This window comes from Telopea speciosissima, chromosome 7 (genome assembly GCF_018873765.1).
Source record: "Telopea speciosissima isolate NSW1024214 ecotype Mountain lineage chromosome 7, Tspe_v1, whole genome shotgun sequence".
Taxonomy (NCBI): Eukaryota; Viridiplantae; Streptophyta; class Magnoliopsida; order Proteales; family Proteaceae; genus Telopea; species Telopea speciosissima.
In genome coordinates, this window is record NC_057922.1 from 32769666 (window position 1) to 32788819 (window position 19154).

The following is a 19154-nucleotide window of genomic DNA, read 5'->3' on the forward strand; positions in this document are numbered from 1 at the left end:
AAATATGTCTATGTCAGTATAACAAATAATGCAGTTTACCATTTGGGCCATGCATTGTTGTTGTTATGTGACTTATGTCATCTCATGTCGACTTGTCTTTGAGAATGAACAGTGGCAACGCAGTAATTTCCATTTAAATCTAAGTAAAAAGGTGAAAGGGACTATACTGGAGATTCAGATTTTAAAGTGAAAGCGTAATTAAATGCAGATTTCATCTCAATTTACGTTGAATTTCAATTTCATTACTTCTTCAATCTTCAGTTCGCTCTCTCACTCTCTCTCTTCCTAATTTTCCGATTCGAACTTCTGAAACAAAAGAAATCTTTTTCTTTTATTTTCTTTTTTGTTTTTAAAATAATTTTTTGTATTATTAATCGGAAAAGAAATTAACCAAAATTATTCATTTCTATTATATATGCAAATAAGCAAGTAAACAAATAAATATCTCTGCGCCTAAACCATCGAAGCTCTTTCTGCCTCTGCCTCTTTCCTTCTCTCGTCGCGTCTGCCTCTTTCTCTCTCGCGTCGTTCGGAACTCAAACGCAGTCACTGTTTCCGTTGATATCTCTCGGACTTGGTTTATGAGGTAGTAATTGTTTGATCTATCGATCTATCTTTTTCTTTCGATTTGTTTCCTATTCCGTACGGCTAATGACCTTTTTTAAGTTTGATTTGTGGTTTATTTTCACTGGATCGATCTGTAGATCTTTTTTGCTTTATGGGTTCTGTTAAAGAAGGCAAAAAAAAAAAAAAGATCCCTTCTTGTCTTTGATTTTATTTGAGAGAATGGATTCGGAACGATTGGTTTTTTCTTTCGTTGTTCTCCTTGTTGCTGATATGGGTATTCTGTTTTGTCGATTATTTGCTTTGATTTAATGTTATTTAGAAATTTTTTTTTTCTGTTTGATTGGTTACGGGTTTCTGCTTCTTGGATTAGTTCTTTGTTGTAGGGAAGATTTGATTTTTTTAGGAAATTGTGTAATCGACTAATTGTGTTTGTATTTCTTTACTAATTTCTTATTCTGGTCTTATCACTTTCTTTGGGTTAAATGAGTTGAGTAATCGTCTTTTGTGAGAAAAGATGGTGGGTTCGGCGAATTTCTCCATTTTGAGTTTCTCTTTTAGGTTCAATTTTTTAATTTTTTTTGGGATTATTTTTCTTCAATAAAAACACTTGAAATTTGAAAAACGCAATGGCCACTGATGTTTTTTCACTTATTTGTTTCTTTGTGCAGCTCGAAGGAGAGACCCACTCTCGGGTACTGTGTCTTTTTTACTTCATTTCTTTATTCGACTCATATAACTGTATGCTTTGTTTATGGATAAGTTCTTAGTTATATAAGTGCATATGGTTATTGAAAATTTTATTTTGTTGGCATGAGAAGATTTTCTATTGCTACCAATGAGTTCAAGTTCTATGGTCTGTGTATTAGTTGGGTTTTTCATTTTACTAAATGTTTATTGCAATTCTGATATTCCATCGTAATATGTGGCTAAATGATGCTTATTGGGATCTGCAAGTCTGATCATTAGCATTTTCATCTTAAAGCTGCTCTGCAATGATGTATTAGTGATTTATTTTTTGCCTCAGTATTTGATATTAGAATTTCTTTCATTGTTCTTCTCCAGTTCACCTAGCTTTGTGTTTCTTCCATTTCTAAAACTTAATGTCAATAAAAATATTAGGATACAAATTTATCTTACCATGTTGAGTTTATGGTAGGAATAATGAATTATATTGTCAGTGCTGCTGCTAATGTGTCTATGCTGAATGTGCTGCAGTGTTGTAATCCTTGAACAGTCAATTGTGATTTGTAACAGGAAAAAAGACAAATAGTAGGGGCATGTGATGTGTCAGTTCATGCTACCTTGGCAAGTCATATATGAGAGTTTCAACCTCCCTCTCATGTAAAAGTGTTTTTTCTATTGAAATGATGTAGCCTTGCAGTCACTACCTTCTGTGATGTCTCTTCTGAGAACCAACACATCTAATTGGGAATTCAGCGCTGTAAATAAAACTTAGCTTTATTATTCAAAGAACTTGAGTTCTTTGCATGGTGGTTTCAGTAGCGATGATTTGTTTCTTTTCCCAAACTTCCTCTAGGTTTCTGAAATAGGATTCTCTCTCATAACTGTGGACTAGGTCACTAAGGGAGTTTTCACTTGATATACTCAAGCAAGACGCACCAAAATCCCTACTGCTTGGTTGATTTGTTCACTTCAAGCTGCGTCTCCTCTGAAATTTATTATGATCAAGTTCTCCCCAACTTCATAGAATAATCTCAAGTTCTCCCCAACTTCATGGAATAATATCTGTCAAATTTAAAGGAGCGTAGACTATGGGTATATACACCATATCATAAACCTGAGTATATATTGTGACAGAGTACTATTTGGCTCTATTTAAGAATGTTACAGTTTATGGGTATTGCAAATCTAGGACTTTAACTAAGCAAATTGGACAACACTGGAGAATAAATTATTTTGATGGATCTTTGTGTATATGGCATAATTGAACATTTTAAGATGGGTGATTTGAAATACTGAGATTTTTTTGCCCCAAAAAGTCATGCCATTTGGTATTGAAAGATTTGGAGTTGTGAATGAAGCTTTGTCAAATGGTCAAAGATGTTTTAAGGATATGAGAATCTCTTATATAGGATTAGGGATAGATTTGGAGTGTACAGAAGTCTATTAATTGGATATTTGTATCTTGTCGCTTGATGGAGTGAAAGTGCAAAAATAGATTATGAAGAGTTGGGGAGGGGTGTTGCTTCAAAGTGGTTAAATTGGTAAATAGATTACAGGAGGATGGATTATTTATTATCTGGAAATTTAGTGATGCTTTTTTGGAGGGCAAGGATCCATGTAGCCAACCCCATTTAGTTGGGATAAGGCTGAGTAGTTGTTATTGTTGTGTTGTTAGTGATACTTTTATCAGATTTTTTTTTTGTGTGGGTTTGTTTGACCTTTGATTCATTTGCAATCTCACTAAAAGAAATGAAAGATTTTCCAGAAGTCAATCTTAAGGGAAGTTTACTAGTTAGAGGTAGAAAAGTTATCAGATCCTTAATGCTTTATTAGGTTGAGAAGAAAACACAGGGAAGTACAGGGGAGAAAATGAAAAGAGGCGACAGAAAAAGAGCTGAATAGGTAATCTTTTCCATGTAGTTGGATGTTCATCCATTGCAAAGGTCTATTTTGTAGATGCATATATTTTTATATGTATTTCTTTGGGTTCCATCCCTACTTGTATATGGAGCTTTAATATATTTGAATTAAACTTGCTCGTTATTGATCCACCCAATGAAAAGAGAATGCACCAGAAATGAACCAACTTTAAGAAAAAGGGCGGTGGGGTGGGGTGGGTTTCTGTGTGTTTTCTGGTGGTGCTATAGTTGATGCATCTGGAATTGTGCTTCTCTTAGAGGCAAATTTTCTTTTATTCTTTAATTTATACATGTGCAGATGATAACCAATAATTTTTGGATGAGATATCTCAAGTACACACAAGCAGACATGTTTTCTCCATAATGGAGTGGATACGTATGCTGTTGGTTTGGGGTTGTGCATTAATGGCACTTTCTAAACCCTAACCCGCCCTTCGGGCTGAAAAATCAGGGCCGGGCTCAGGGCGGATTCGGGCCGAGCGGGCTTTTTTGACACCCCTACTAATCCGTAACCTATTAGCCAACTTAAACTGGCTAGGAAATTAAAAGACTCAAAATAGAGTCCTAATTCAGCCCATCTTAAATACTGAAAAGAAAACAACTAAAATCACTTAAATTGAACCATTGGTTGAACCGGTTCACTTTAAAACACCAAATTAAAAACTAAGTATGGGAGCTAATCCCGTATGCAACCTAGTTACCCATATTTTAGGCCCATAAAAGTGGCCTATTACATTAGAAACCCATGGGATCAAAGGCTCAACATGTATGTAACTCAACCCTAGACTTATTCCCAATGAAACAAACCCTATTTGGTGATGAATCTCCATCAGTATCATGTATCAGAGCAATTCCCAAATCAGCTTTTATTTGTTCATTCCTTTTATTATCCTTCCTATTTTTACCACACATCCATTTCAACATACTTATCTCAGCTGCACTGTGTTTATCTATATGATGTTTATTAATTGCTCAACATTCCCCACCATACATCATAGCCGATTGTATGACTGTTCTATAAATTTTTCCTTAAAAAGGAATATGTTGATCATACAACACTCCGGATGCACCTCTCCACTTCATCCATCCTATTTTAATTCACTGTGTAACATCATCTTCGATTTTTCCTTTATAAATGATTGAGCACAGATACCTAAAATATTCACTTTGCGGAATCTCCCTCTCATCAATTTTCACCATCTCATTATCCGACCCATTTTAATAAAAGTTCCACACCATATATTCTTTTTTCGTTCTACTTATCTTAGAACATTTTGATTCATAGGTTGATCTCCATAATTCCAACTTGGTGTTAATCCCTACTTTTGTCTCATCCACCAAAACAATATCATCAACAAAAAGTATACACCCAGGGACTTGATCTTGAATGTCTCTGGTTACTTCATCTATGATAAGCTTAACAAATAAGGACTTAAAACTGATCCTTAATATAATCTTATTGTATTGGGAATTCACTACCTTGTCCCCCTACAGTTCTTGTACTAGTCACCAGTCACCACACCATTATACAGGTCTTTGACTATGCCCACATATTTACTTAAAACATTTTTTTCTCTAATACTTGCCAAATTAACTCTCGAGGGACACTGTCAAACTTTTTCTAGGTCAATAAAGACCATATGGAGATCCTTCTGCTCATAGTACAATTTGTTAGGTTTAATATTATTTCATTTCTTCAAATTTGCAGTGGTACGCGGATTAAGACCCGCAAACGGAATATTGCAGCGCCTCTGGACCCTGCAGCATTTGCAGAAGCAGTGGTCCAGATTTATCTGGAAAATGACGGTGATCTTGTAAGTTAGCAGTTGAAATGTTTTAATTATGCGGTTTTCAGAAAGGAGTGCTCCTGTATTGACCATTATTTGTCTTGACCATTTGATGATTCAGTTATCTTGATATGACTGACCAAGTGTTTGCGACTACAGGAACTTGTTGCCAAGAGCATAGAGTCTGCAGACTTGAACTTCTCAAGATATGGTGACACCTTCTTCGAGGTAAGATTTTGAAATAAGCCATGATAATTTTATTAACATCTTTTTTTATTGTGTACTTTCCAATGGTATTCTTTTTAGACACATTATGGAGAAAATGCAGAAATTTAAGAAGCTTTGACTCAGATCAGTTGGATTTATTTGTGTGCATCATTCTGATGTATCTTGCTGGAAGATGCTTGTCATTATATATGGATCAGATAAGTCATTGAATGCTATAAGACTCACTCAAATATCTTTACCCGAATACTAACACATGAATCTGACGAAATAATAGAAGTGACCTTGCTGAGGAATCAGAGTAATTCAGATATGGAGGGGAAATTTTTTATGGTGATAGTTAGGTTTTAGTCATTGAAGTTCAGTAGTTTGAGTAATCGGTCTTAAGCAGTATTGTGTGCTTTAACAATATATCTAAGATTTGCCTAAAATCTGAAGTTCTGCTCTTATGAGGGTGAAAACATGCTATTGATTATTTCAAGATTCAGAATTCTGAGACTGGATGTAGGTTGAGTTGGGAAATGTTTGTTGATGTGATATCAAATTAAGTTGGCCATTATCAGCATTTATTAGAAATTAAGTGGACGTAATATTAGTACAGTCTGCATATTTCGGGAAAGTGGATAAAAGGAGGGGAAGTCATGCAGGGCATACTTGGGAGCAACACGAATGTTGCAACCAATCTTATTTTCCCAGTAAGTTGCAGAAATACATGAACCAGCAGAGATTGATGGAGAAATATGGAAATATTGAAGATAACCCTAGAGAACTTAGTTGGACTTGTCCAAGCTAGGGTTGGGACAGTCGGTTTTCAGCATCTACATGAGCTGTTGAAATATGTTTTTAACAAGATGAACTAGAATTGATGGACACGTATCCACACAATTCTTTATAGAGCTTAATTCATGACAGCCACAAAAATTCCAAAATTTGGAATCTTAATTGTTACCAGCTAGCATCCAATATTTATTCACTTATCAAGTAATGCAGGCCCCTAGAATTGTACTTCTTAATACCAACAAATAATGAAATAAATAGTGAAGGTAAACAAAGACATGACATATATCCGTTGCCTATGCTCCTGCATGAAGAAGGCAATGGATTAGGGGATGTAGGTTTCACCATGCAGTTGTTTAAGTCTCCCTAAGTCACTAACAATTTGAAGTCCAAATAAGTTGGCCATCAAGGGATTGGGTTAGTCAGATAGTGAACCCCCTCTGGGTGGCAGTGTACTTGGCTGCTATTTGAACCTGTAGCTGCAGGGGGGGGGGGGGAGGGAGGAGTTCTTGGTCTAATGATGTGGGAAACATTCTTCACTCTAAACATTATTGTGAATCTATGCACGTATTAATCTGTTATTAGACATTTACTCTCTCTTTCCTGCCAAAAAAATTAAAAAGAAAAAATGTGCACATCATGGCAATTTAGTCAATTTTGTTAATTGTTAATTTAATTCTAAGCAGACAAAAAAATAAAAATAAAAATTGGGCAGCATACCATTTGTAGGGAGAGAAATCCTTCAAAGGGAGGACAGGAAGCGCGTACCAAAATCAAAACCAGAACAGCAACAGAAGGACAAAAACCCGTAACTATTTGCAGTAAACCAAGAAATATGCAACAATTCTTACCCGACCGGTCATTATCCTTGCTCTCACTTTATAGATATTCTTGTTTGACAAATGATAATTCTCATGTTCTACGTTGGCATATAACTAATACCATTAGATTTTGCAAACTGTTTATGACTTCTAAGCTTTTCTATTTATGGTCTTCCATCTCCTTTGCCTCCTCAGCCACTCTACCCAATAGTGTAGATTCTTCTGACATTATCACCTTTAATCAATGGTGGAGATTTATTGTTAAGTTTGATATTGCCTAAGGACCTGTGTTAGCTTTTTTTTTTTTTTGATAATGAACATTGTTTTTCTGCTCCAAAAGCATGATTCTCAATTGTGCACATATTTCATTTACATGATTAAAGGCATCTAATCATTTACCTACGTCCTTCAAGTCATTGACCTGCACCTACCTATTAAATGTAGGAGCTTTCTCACATTTCAGTTATTATTTTCTGATAAAGGTTATTTTAATTATTTTTTTGCTTTCTATGCTTGTGCTCAGGAATATTTGAATGTCTTACAATTCAACACTTTGGACTATCAGGCTTTTGGAGTCATTCTCTTGGTCTTGTCGGGCAAGGTTTGAGGTTTCGGTTTCGGACCTTGTTTCGGTCAGGCCCGAAACCGAGGATCTCGGCCGAGTTGGTGTATTTTTTTTTTTTTCCAGCCCCTGATTTTGGTGGCCATATGTCCTAATTAAGCCATGATAGTTTCTGTTCAGTCTATTTTAGGCTCTATAAACGTAATGGAACCCTGAAATTTTTTAAAAACTTAAAAGGTAAGTTTGACTTTGGACCTATGGTTGGTAGTCTACGCTGTATATATACAGTGATATGAAATAATCGTTAGTACTAGAACACATAATTCAAGTAAAAAAACCTAAATAAGCATTAGGAATGAGACATCAAATTGCCAACCATTAAATAGTGCTTTATCTTCAAGTTGTAATCTCCTCCAAATGATGTTGTTGTGCAGCAAATCAAGAACCAAATGTTGTTGTTTGGCAAGAAATTTAATGAATGCAAGCAAGATTAGGTTGTATTTGATAAAAAAAATTGAGCAAATGGAGAGTTTTTGGGAAGGCAGGGTAGAAAGCAAGACTGGTCGAGAGTCTGACTGAAATAATGCACCTTTTATATGTGGTTTGTAACAGTTTCACCGAGACGAGCGAAATCTTGCTGAGATTTCTGAGATATCGGCCGAGAAAATGTACTATTTCAGTATTGTAACCCATCTCGTCTTGAAACTTGATGAAACCGAGACGAGATGGCCGAGATCTCGCCAAGACCTTGTACTATGTTGTTGGGAACATAATTGAGAAAATTGTGAGGGCACCATCATCTGGCTAAACAATAATTTTTACCTAAAAATCTATAGGCTGAAGAAGAGCTTTGAGAGTTGGACTGAGATGATTTCTATCGTCTGAAAAGTCAAATGAGAAACTTTAGTATTTTTGCCCAATCACAGAGTAAACTGAAGCTGACTGATGCCAAATTTAAGTGACCCATATAAGAACAAAAGTATTAGGCTACCAAGTCACATTCCAGAAAATTACAGAATTACCCATGCAATCTGAAATTAAGAGAATGAATTAGACCAGAGCAGCACTATAGAATCCTTTTAGTTTATCCATCTATCATAGGAATTGGCACTATTTAACTGTGTGTGGGACCCATCTCAAGGCAACCTTTATCTGGGCTGCATCCGCATAGAATTTTTCCTCCACTTCATGTGAACTTGGTCTGTTTCACTGTGCTCTGTGAAGTTGTAACTCGCCTATTTCCTTTTTTGTGTCCAGGAGAACTGGATATTCTGGTTGATTGTGGTCCACATTTCTTGAGGTTTTAATGCTTTATGGTTCTTTCATGATCGAAGGGGAATACAGATTTGGTCTCGTATGGCCCTTAGTTGGTGGCGTGGTGCAACCTAAGGTTCAATAACCCTGATTGTAGGTCGCTGTGAGCCCACCAAATTAGAAGAAAACTCAAATTAAAGGTATAATGGCAAACCTGTAAATTCTGGAACAGTCAGGATCCTCAAGAATAGAGTAAACAAAAAAGGGACAGAAGTCACAGAACAACAATGAAATTAGAGGAGGGACTAATTTGTTGCTTCTGAATAATAAAGAATTAAGTAGAACTAAAAGATGAGCAGGGGGCTTTGGTGTAATAAGATGGGGAATTAAATGCAACTGTGAGGAATATGTTTCTTCCTCATGACTTAGCACTGGTTGCAATAAACCAGTAATCTTAGGGATTGAGAAAACTTCCCCTTCAGAACCCTGCTTAACGTGAATCTTAGGGGTATGATTCCCAACTCTAATACCCTTTGAATGCTTCTAAGAATCACTCAAAACAACAGATGAAGAGAGAGAGAGAACGAGAGAGTTTAATGCTGAACTCAGAACTGGCGGTAAGTTGTGAACCAACCTTTGAGTCGTAGATGAAGGTAATTTTTTCCCTGAATATCAAACCAAATCAACCAGTGATGGAGTTTCGTTGTTCACATTTATTCAGTCCAACAGTACCGCAGGTTGTTGGAAAATAGTATCAAAGAATTGAAAGAAAATATGGATAATATAACAGACTTTGGAGGGATCAAACCTGGGAAATAAGTTCAGAAGAAGAGAATCGATGCTGAAGAAAGAGAGAGACTTGATGGGGAAAGGAAGAAGACCACGAATTTAATTATTACTTGCTGGATTGGAGCATAGACGATCAAGTAGAGCCTAGGAACAGGGAAGCCCGTTATAGAGCAGTCGACTAGAAGTAAAAAACTGCTGGCCTGAGAGAAGGCGGCCTCTCTAGGGGAACATGGCCCAATTTCTCTTCTTTCTTTTTGATTTCGATTTTTTTTTCTTTTTCCAGGGGCCCACCCAATTTCTCTGGTAATTCAAGCTTGCTTCTAGTACCAAAAAAACAATTCCAACTAAATTTTAATTCATTTCATCAGAAATTATCCCATACAACTTCTTATAGGACTCCAAAAACATAAAAATAGCAACTAGTAATAAATAGAAATTCAATTAAATCTTCTACTGTCTACTTCCCCCTTCCCCCCCCCCCCAAAAAAAAAAAATCCCTAAATAAGCAAATCCCGATTGTGCAACTGCAGCATTCGGTGCAGAAGATGCCCTTCATAGAATTCTAAGTATAGAAATCTGTTCATTCTAGATTAATATACCTCCTTTTGTGAACTCTGTAACTGCCTGTTCTATCATTGTTCTCTCTCTGTCTCTCTCTTGCAATATGAACTGGGTAATTTAAAAAAATTAAGATGGCACCATAGAGTAATTTCTATATTGATTTTCTATTTTTGACTGCTTACGAGTTGGCTTGCAGTTGTTGTCGGGGTATGATAGAAGAGTATTATTTGTTGTACAACTGCAGGTTGTCTTCACAGGAGGACGCACTCAACCTGGTACGACAAAGCCTGATGAGGGGGAGCGCCACACTTATTCTATTATAGATTGTGAACCAAAACGTGAAGCTATTTTGCCATCTGTTCTCTATATTCAAAAGATTTTGCGCCGCAGGCCGTTTCTAATAAAGAATCTTGAAAATGTTATGCGAAGATTCCTGCAGTCATTGGAACTTTTTGAGGAGAATGAAAGGAAGAAGCTTGCAATTTTTACAGCCCTTACATTCTCCCAAAAGCTATCTGGGCTTCCACCGGAGACAGTATTCCAGCCACTGCTCAAGGACAATCTTGTTGGCAAGGGGATAGTGCTCGCATTTATAACAGACTTCTTCACGGAATATCTTGTGGATAATAGCCTTGATGATCTGATTGCACTTTTGAAGCGAGGGAAGATGGAGGACAATCTCTTTGACTTCTTCCCATCATCTAAGCGCACTCTGGAAGGTTTTTCTGAGCATTTCACGTGGGTTCCTTTCAATAGAAATACTCTGGCCTATTTAATTTGCTGAAAATGCACATGCTGATTAATGATTTATAGATTGTGTTCTTAGAGTGCTCTTGGAATCCTTGTACTTTTGTGGCAAAGATGGGCAATGATTTTAGCAAACTGTCTCTCTGATCTGTGAATGATATAACATTGATAATATATTTTCTAGCATCTTTTTGTGAAATTTTTTTTTGTGATCAGTTGAATTTACTGTTTAGTTAAAGTAGTTTCTACTTTCTAATTTCTAGACAGGAATTTAGGTCATTGTTAAAAATTTCTGCTGCATGGGTTGCATTATGGAACTTCTGAAGTAAATTTTTAATGTTTGAGGATATGGATCACATTTTCTAGAAATTGATATGGATAGCTTTGTTCCTTTTCTTTAAATTCAATGTGAAAATGAATTATTTTCAATAGTGGAAATCCGATTTAGCATTGTTTCAGCAATGGTGATTATTTCAGAAGCTTTTGTGCTAAAATTACCAGATCTAGAAATAATAATTGCAACAATCAGCCTATCATGAGTCATGACAGCAAAACTATTACTAATGGGGTTCTAGGGGCCTAGGGGATTTAGTATTAAGAAACCTCATTGAAAGCCAGAATCACAGGAATGGAACAATGAACCAGCAACATAGAAATTTAATAACTCACTAAAGACTGGTATGATAGGGGCAGAAATTCTGGTCGAGTGGCTAGTTTAACAGGGAGAACAAAATAGTAAAATATGGGACGAATCCAGGGGGGCCAGATTCAAATTTATGGAATTTTTCGTATTGGAACAAGGAAACTGAAAACCCAGTAAACTGAAAGCAGGCTTTCAATGGTTCAAAACAGAATTGATGGAAGAACAGAATAGATGATTAACAGCAGTATAAGCCCATAAACGGTATTCTGAAAATCAGATTCAGATTATCAAATCAGAAAGCTAAGGTCTTGAAGTTGACTGAAAGTAGGACTCTTGAAAATCGATCAGTTTTAAGGGTTTTGAAACAGAATATAAACTAGAACCTGGAACTAGAAGTCAGAACTGAAAACTGAAGAAGAACATGGTAGAAACCAAAGTTACAGAACAATAATTAGAAAAGCAAAACAGAATAAAGAAAACCCGGAACTTACATGCACAGGGTAAGAAGAAGTTTAGATCTGACCTGTAATTTGGAAGAGAAGATTGATAACAGAAAAGAGAAGATATGATTGGGAACCCACCAGAATCTTTACCTACGGAATCCATAGGAGAAAACACTTGTTCATTTATTCAATCGACTGTCTGGCTGTTAGGCTCATACAGTGATTTATAATACTGAAAACGGAAACAAAATAGGATTCTCAACACTCCAATTGATGGGATGTGTTGGGAGTCCTTTAACTGACTTAAAACATTGAGATAAGAGAAACAATTCTAAACCGACTTTGAAACTTTTCCCCATCGATCAGCCTATTCTGGAGATCTATTACAACCCAATGATTTTGAATAAATAATGGAAAGGGTTGGAATATATTATTCCTAACCAGCCTTGACATAAGCTTCTTAAGCATCTTCCACAATCTGGACTGTTGACTGGACAGATCTGATAATATTCCAGCTGTGGACTGGAATAATTCATTGAAACTGGAGACCTAAAGTGACCAAACTCGGCCTCACGACTGGAACTGTTCTGGCCAGACCAAGCTGTACTGGGACCATAGGCCAGGTTTGGACCAGAAAACTGAACCAAACTGAATCAGTTTGAACTACAAGCTCTTTTCCCTCTTCTTTCTACTGCTAACATGGCTGGGATTCTGCATCAATCACCCATTAAGAATTTCTTTTCCTAAAAAATTAGGATGTTATATTCACAAGTTACTTTTCAATTCCAATACTTTTTTTTAAATGTTTATTTCCACTCTCTGAATATTATGTTGAAACTTGTGGTCTCTCTGATGGCCAGCAAGGCAGGGTTACTAAATTTGGTTCAATACAATGAAAAGAAGATGTTTGAGGTCAAACTCAAGGAGATGAAGTCTGCACTGACAACCCAGATAGCCGAGGAGACCGATATATCCGAAGTCATAGATACTGTGAAGCAACGTGTTAAGGATGCTAATTTACCTGACATTGAAGTTGTACGCATTTTGTGGGATGTCATAATGGATGCTGTTCAATGGTCTGGGAAAAATCAGCAGCAGAATGCTAATTCAGCTCTCCGGCAGGTGTGGATTATACATACTTTATCATTGTTTATTTTCCATTACCATTTCTCTTTTTTGGTTTCTTTAAATCCTTATTGAACAATGCTAGGAGGATCTTGGGGTCAGCAATCTAACTGACCCCTCCTGTTGCATTGCACAACCTGGTATCCCTCTATTTCATTTTCGTTGTTTAGGAATTTTTATTACTCAATGTGAAACACAATTAGTGGGTATCCTAGAAGAAGGCTGATCCCAGGTTCCCTTAAGCATTTTCCTTTCCTCATTAGTTGGATTCTACTTTCTTGCTGATGTCTAATTTTGGGGTCAGCAATCTAACTAACCCCTCTTATTGCATTGCACAACCTGGTATCCCTCTATTTCATTGGCTTTGTTTAGGAATTTTTATTCTTCAATGTGGAACACAATTGGGGGGTGGTGTCCTAGAAGAAGGCTGATCCCAGATTCCCTTAAACATTTTCCTTTCCCCATTAGTTGGATTCTACATTGCGGTTGATGTCTAATTTTTTTGTGCAACCTTTATGTTCTACCTTGTTGACAATGATTCCTTTCTTTTCTCCTGATCTTGAAAGTGCTTTAATAGAATCAGATTGTCAAGCCTATCAAGTATTATTTATTTACTTATGTTTATGATATGATAAGCCACAACAAGATCTTAATCTGCTGCCCTTTACAGTTTGATCAAGTGAACCCTTGCTTGAAAGCGCCTATTCAATATATTCTTGATGCTGTAGCGCTTCCATGGACCAGCCCGAACACGTTTGAAAGTCAGACTGAGAACCGGGTCCAAATCTGATTGGGGTCCAGTATTTTTTAAGCATTAAATGGGGTTGATATTGTAATCTTGTATTTTATTTTATTTGCCTTTATTTTGGTAGGAGATAGCTATGGAGGATTTAATTTCCTAATTGTTTTGAGTTTCCAAACTTGAATCGTCCCCGGTAAGTTTTCTCTCTTTGCTTTAATCATTGTTCTTCCCATTCTTTTTCTTCCTCTTCTGTCCTCGTTTTCTTCTTCTCTATTTCCTGGTATCTCTATTGTTAGCGGTTCTTCTGTTGGGTTTTGATTCACCACTTTAGGGCAAGCCAGGTTCTAGGTGGTTTCCCCCAGAAGTTATTTTCTGTTGTGAGATTCAAACCAGCAAACTGACCTGATACTTTTGGTTCCATTTGACATAATTTGCAGAGAAATTTTCTCCTTTGATCCTTGAACCCAAATCTATTCTTGTTGTGGGTATGATAGAGAATTTCAAATCTTCCCTCAAAATTTCCTGTGATTTGGAGCATTGTTTGGGAGATTTCAGTTGATCGCAAGCCTACCAAGTGCCACTGGTTGCTTTTGGTTGGGTGATTTTAGACAACCTCTCCTCCCCCCCCCCCCCCTTTCTTCTATTTATTAATTCCTTATTTTATTCCTTCTACTTACATTAATACCCCTCACCTTTGTATTTATCTCTACATATGCCCTTCACTTAATTCATTCCAAGTTGCCCCTCTTTATTTTATAATTCCTACCTTATCCCTTCCCTTTATTCTACATTTCTACTGTAGAGCCCCTTGAAACTTCTGGTTAATTATCAGATTGCCACTCCCGTTTCATATTGACCTATTTAGGTACTTGGATGTCCCATAACGATTCTAAACAGGGTTTTCAAACCCGTAATTGCATTAATTCTAAATTAAGAGTATTAAGGAGGTGATGGTAGATGTCGGTGGAGGTAAGCCTCAGCCTAGGGAATGTGAAAGTGTGAGCGTTACTTGGGGATGATATGCTATCTACTTCTTGAACTGCATCCTATTTGGTGTATGAAGTTTTAAAGTGTCCTATGATCCTTTTGTATCGGTCCATATCAGTGGATAAAGATGACCCTAATCTTAACCATTTTAACAAGTTTTGCGGTTTTATAGTGATCAAATCACAGATCGAAACAGATTTGGGAAAACAGAGGTAAAGTTGCAGATCACTTTTATTTTTTGTTATGCATCACTAGATTAGGTAAAAAGACTCAATCATTACATCAAACTATGTATATATATATATATATTATTTTACATATTGCATTAATAAGATGTTTTATGTTCAAAACTGTATTTTGCATGTATCCTAAGCACATCCATGCATTTCTTGACCATTCCATGCATATCCTTAGGTTTTAGCGTATCTTGAGTTTTTCAGATATGATACAATATGTCTCTTAAAATCACCCTTCCGATACGATACCCAATACTTTAAAACTTGGGCGCATGTTTGGGTTTCATACTTCTGTTGGGAATCAGGTGGCTGTCTGTGGTGATTCGAAGTCTTTGGCTGGTTGTTTTCATAGTTGGGATTAGCCCATTGTGTTTTGTTCTTTTTTTTTTGTCATCAATCAATCTTCTATTACATGTTTTAAAAGGAAAAGATGATTGCTTTTGTTAGGAGACCCCGTTATTACTCTTTGAGAGACCCGTCTTCGGAGAAAATTACTTTTTCCCCCCTTCATCTCTCCATCCTTTGCTGTGAACTGACCATACATGACTGTGAAAAAGAAAATTTAATCTGTGTACATATATATGGCAAGAGATCTCTACTTGGTGGTGTGTCCTCCGCCCTCTCACAGGACACCGTGAGACGACACCTCTGCTCCTGGGTAGATACCCAGGCGTGCTCACCCATTGACTCAAACGCTTGTATAGATACCATGCTTGTTTCCTATGCCCTCTCACAGGGCACCGTGAGACGAAGCCTCTGCCCCTGGGTAGATACCCAGGCATGCTCACCCATTGGCCCAGATGCTTGTGTAGAGACCATGCGACCAAGTAGAGATCTCTTGCCATATATATATATATATTTATAGCACCATCACTTGGAATTTACTGAATAGGTGACTACTGTTAGACTTTCGATCCGGAGAGACTATCATAGTTTGAAGGGTGGAATGCTAATGAACCGGGGCCACAATAAGTGTGTATATATATATATATATATAGTTGTATGGATGTATGTATGTATCTGTGTTGGACGTGTGTGGGATTTTCTTATTGACACCCTTAAGGTGAAATCATGTGTAACCTTACTTTTATGCTCTTGTAGTATAACGCTTTTTTTCTCAATGAGGGTAAATTCTGTAATTTCTCATGTACACGAAAATGTGCAAGACAATGATACAAGGATAAGTCACTTTCAAATTATTTTGAAAACTGTTTTTTACCCGACTTAAAGGCCTTTTGGGAATAAGACGAGAGGCAATCAAAAGAAGGTTACAAATTCTAAATACACCTATAGAGGTGTCATTTAGACGGATCTTATATTTATTTAACCTATTAGTCAGTGGATATATCATGGGTTCTTGACTTCTTGCGTTGGCTTCTAATTCTAAGTGAAACTTGAGGAACAATTGGCAAACAACCCAATTTTCAGCTTAGTCTAACCCTATTTGTGGGCACTATGTTCATCTATTGATGAATAATTAATGAGATTCACATTGATCCTCTAAACGGTGAATTTGTACAATGATGACTCTGAGCCTTTCTCCCACACCCGCCCCTTTTCCTTTTTAAATTGAACTGAGGACAATGCTTACGTCAGGTTGTCTGATTGCAAGGGCACCCTGGCATCTCAAAAATCTTGATCAACATGGTTGTGCATTTTTAGATCCTCTCACCTGCACATTTATTCTGTTCCAACCATAAGGAAAGAGGCTATGTTTATGAATGTAGGTTGCATTTTGAAGACTTCTGCATGGTTTTAAAACTTGGTTCTGATTTGGCTGACGTGGCCTGGCCAATTCCAATTAAACCCGATTCTATGCATACTGAGTCCGACCAAATCCTGGCCGCTTCTGGGACTACTCGACTTGGAATTTATGGAGACCGATCCCGTAGATGGTTCCAAGTTTTAAAACCTTGGAAGTCTTACACCCGACCTGGAGGCAACCCAAGATAGAGTTGAGTCAGCCTTGTTCAATTGGACGAGTCATGTGCAAATCTTCGTTCTGTATGAAATATTGTCTTTGCATGTGTTTACAGAAATAAATCTAGTAATTTCTTTATTTTGTTTGTCTTTTATTATTTTCCCAAGAAAAAACCATCCATCTCATGTACACAGCTTTGATTTCTTTCAGGGTTTTTTGATGTTACAAAGGGGGATCGAGAGAGTGGGGGGAGGGACAAAGGGGCTAAGAGGGGTGGGGGGGGGGGGAGGACAAGGTGAGGATAGGAGGCTCAAACCCGAGACCTCCTGGGAGCCTGTGATCTACTGCACAGGACTCCAACCAACTGTGCTAACAGTTGTCCTCTTGATTTCTGTTGGTTTCAATTTGTTTACCAGCAGGATGCCCATTGGCCATATTATTGTCTTCTTTCATTTTCTCAATTCTTTATAGGAGATAGTAATGCTTTTGAAGTTATTTTTGTGCAACCATGCGTTGAAGTTTTTCTTCCCATGCCTTACAGTCTTGCACATCACTTTGATAAGCTTTGATGGTTTCAATTTTGTTGATCAGAATGTTTCCTTGTGAACAGGTGAAAACATGGGCAGAACTTTTAAATACTTTCTGTACCAATGGGAAGTTGGAGCTTGAACTCATGTACAAAGTTCAAATCCAGTGCTATGAGGATGCAAAATTAATGAAGTTATTTCCTGAAATTGTGAGGTCTCTCTATGATCAGGATGTGCTTGCAGAAGATACCGTTCTTGTTTGGTTCCGCAAAGGAACAAACCCAAAGGGCAGGTACGTAAATTGATACTGTTATCCTACAGCCAAATGGTGTAGGTTTTGTCAATCCTTTGTCCCCTTCACTGGCAGGGGTGCATCTTGGGCTTGGTCCAGCATGAACCTAACCAACCTGCTCTACCTTTTTCGGTTGGGATGGCCTTCTGGACCTTGGACTTCAGATTGGAAAGTAACTTTGTGCTTGATTGGGGTTGGGTGAAGATCCAAATTGACTTAACCCTGTGAAATATTAAGAAGACGTAGCCCTAGGTTATAGTGGAATGACAGAACAAACAGGACTGTAGCTGTTCATAACTAGCCAGTTCCAAATTGAATCTGGTGTTCTGTATGATTCAGCTTGGATCCTTGGATTGAGTTCAAGTTGATGTTTAGCTACATATTGGGCTTTGGTTTGCACGTAACCTGACTAGATGTGCCTAAGTAGCAGTTACAGGCAGAGGTCAATTGACCATTGGCTTCGAATTACTCCATTTTTTCCTTTCTGATACATTTAAATATTTGATGAACATTGGAGAATGAAATGTGAATATCCTTCCCATCTTGTCCAATTTGTAATCTTTGATTGAAATGAACATAGCACATGCCTCATGTCCACATTCCGGTGAGTGTTTAGATAAATTATTTTATACTCTATGGACCTACTTTCCCATCATAGGCTGTCTGATTCCCATTAGGAATCTTCCAGTCATAGAAGCACTAATCCTGCCTGGATTCTATATTTTAGGTTTAGTTTGAGAATTTATTGATTTTATGTGCGATTTGCTGCAGACAAACCTTTGTGAAGGCATTGGAGCCATTTGTGAATTGGCTGGAAGAGGCTGAAGAAGAAGAATGAGTGAAGATTGAGATTGTGATCTCCCTCGTCTCATAAACTAGTAATTTATTGTCTCGGAATATTTACCTTCCTGATAATCACATAACTTATTATGCGTCGATGATAGTGTAACGTGTAACTTCTTGTGTGTTAATGACAGTGTCAATGGCTTACGTAAATTATATTTTAATGAGTGTTAACAGTTAATGTTTGTTACTTGCAATAAACATAGTTCTCTCTCTCTCTCTCTCTTTCATCATGAATATGGTGGTTGCATGCAGCAGCTTGAATTTGTGTTGATGATGTAGTCCAAACCCTAAAAACCTTGTTAGGCTGCTTCTCATTCAAATCCTATTTACATGCATACAGGAATTGGATTAGATCTTGAACAAATCTGATGGTTTTCATTGCACTTTCTGGAATGGTGCTGTACCTTTAGAGATGTATTTGGGAGGGGGGAGGAGATGACACTCAGAACAATGGAGGTGGATGTGGGAACCTATGAGGCCAATTTGAGTAGGCTTAAAAATGACAGAGGACATCTTGCCTGGTTTGAATATCGAATTGTTGCTTTGACGATCTCCAAGATGGCCTTATTGAAGGACACACTTGATTCACCATTGAGCTTCTCATCTTAACTAGTGGGTGCTCTTGATGATACTAGTGGCAGTCACTTGTCACCTAATGCCGTTCTTATTGAAGTATATGAACACTTCATTCTTTGAGGA

The 19154-nt window shown here is 37.2% G+C and overlaps 1 protein-coding gene across 2 annotated transcripts; it reads left to right on the forward strand.

Moving 5' to 3' along the window:
* Positions 1–449: 449 nt before the first annotated feature.
* Positions 450–18552, forward strand: LOC122669108 (basic leucine zipper and W2 domain-containing protein 2-like). Of its 2 annotated transcripts, XM_043865785.1 has the most exons (9): positions 450–481; positions 517–586; positions 1236–1259; positions 4879–4984; positions 5117–5185; positions 10191–10684; positions 12640–12901; positions 17401–17609; positions 18381–18552. In XM_043865785.1, the coding sequence occupies exons 2-9, from the start codon at positions 582–584 to the stop codon at positions 18445–18447; spliced, it is 1236 nt and encodes a 411-aa protein (XP_043721720.1). In that variant the 5' UTR covers positions 450–481; positions 517–581; the 3' UTR covers positions 18448–18552. The 2 variants fall into 2 exon arrangements, with proteins under 2 accessions (XP_043721720.1, XP_043721719.1); XM_043865784.1 differs by lacking the exon at positions 450–481 and having other exon boundaries at positions 517–589.
* Positions 18553–19154: the final 602 nt, after the last annotated feature.

Bases quoted from the DNA above. Each gene is read 5' to 3' on its own strand.
- LOC122669108 (XM_043865784.1), top strand. The intron at 1,260-4,878 runs GTACTGTGTCTT...TCAAATTTGCAG, and splicing joins AAGGAGAGACCCACTCTCGG to TGGTACGCGGATTAAGACCC. The intron at 4,985-5,116 runs GTAAGTTAGCAG...TTGCGACTACAG, and splicing joins TGGAAAATGACGGTGATCTT to GAACTTGTTGCCAAGAGCAT.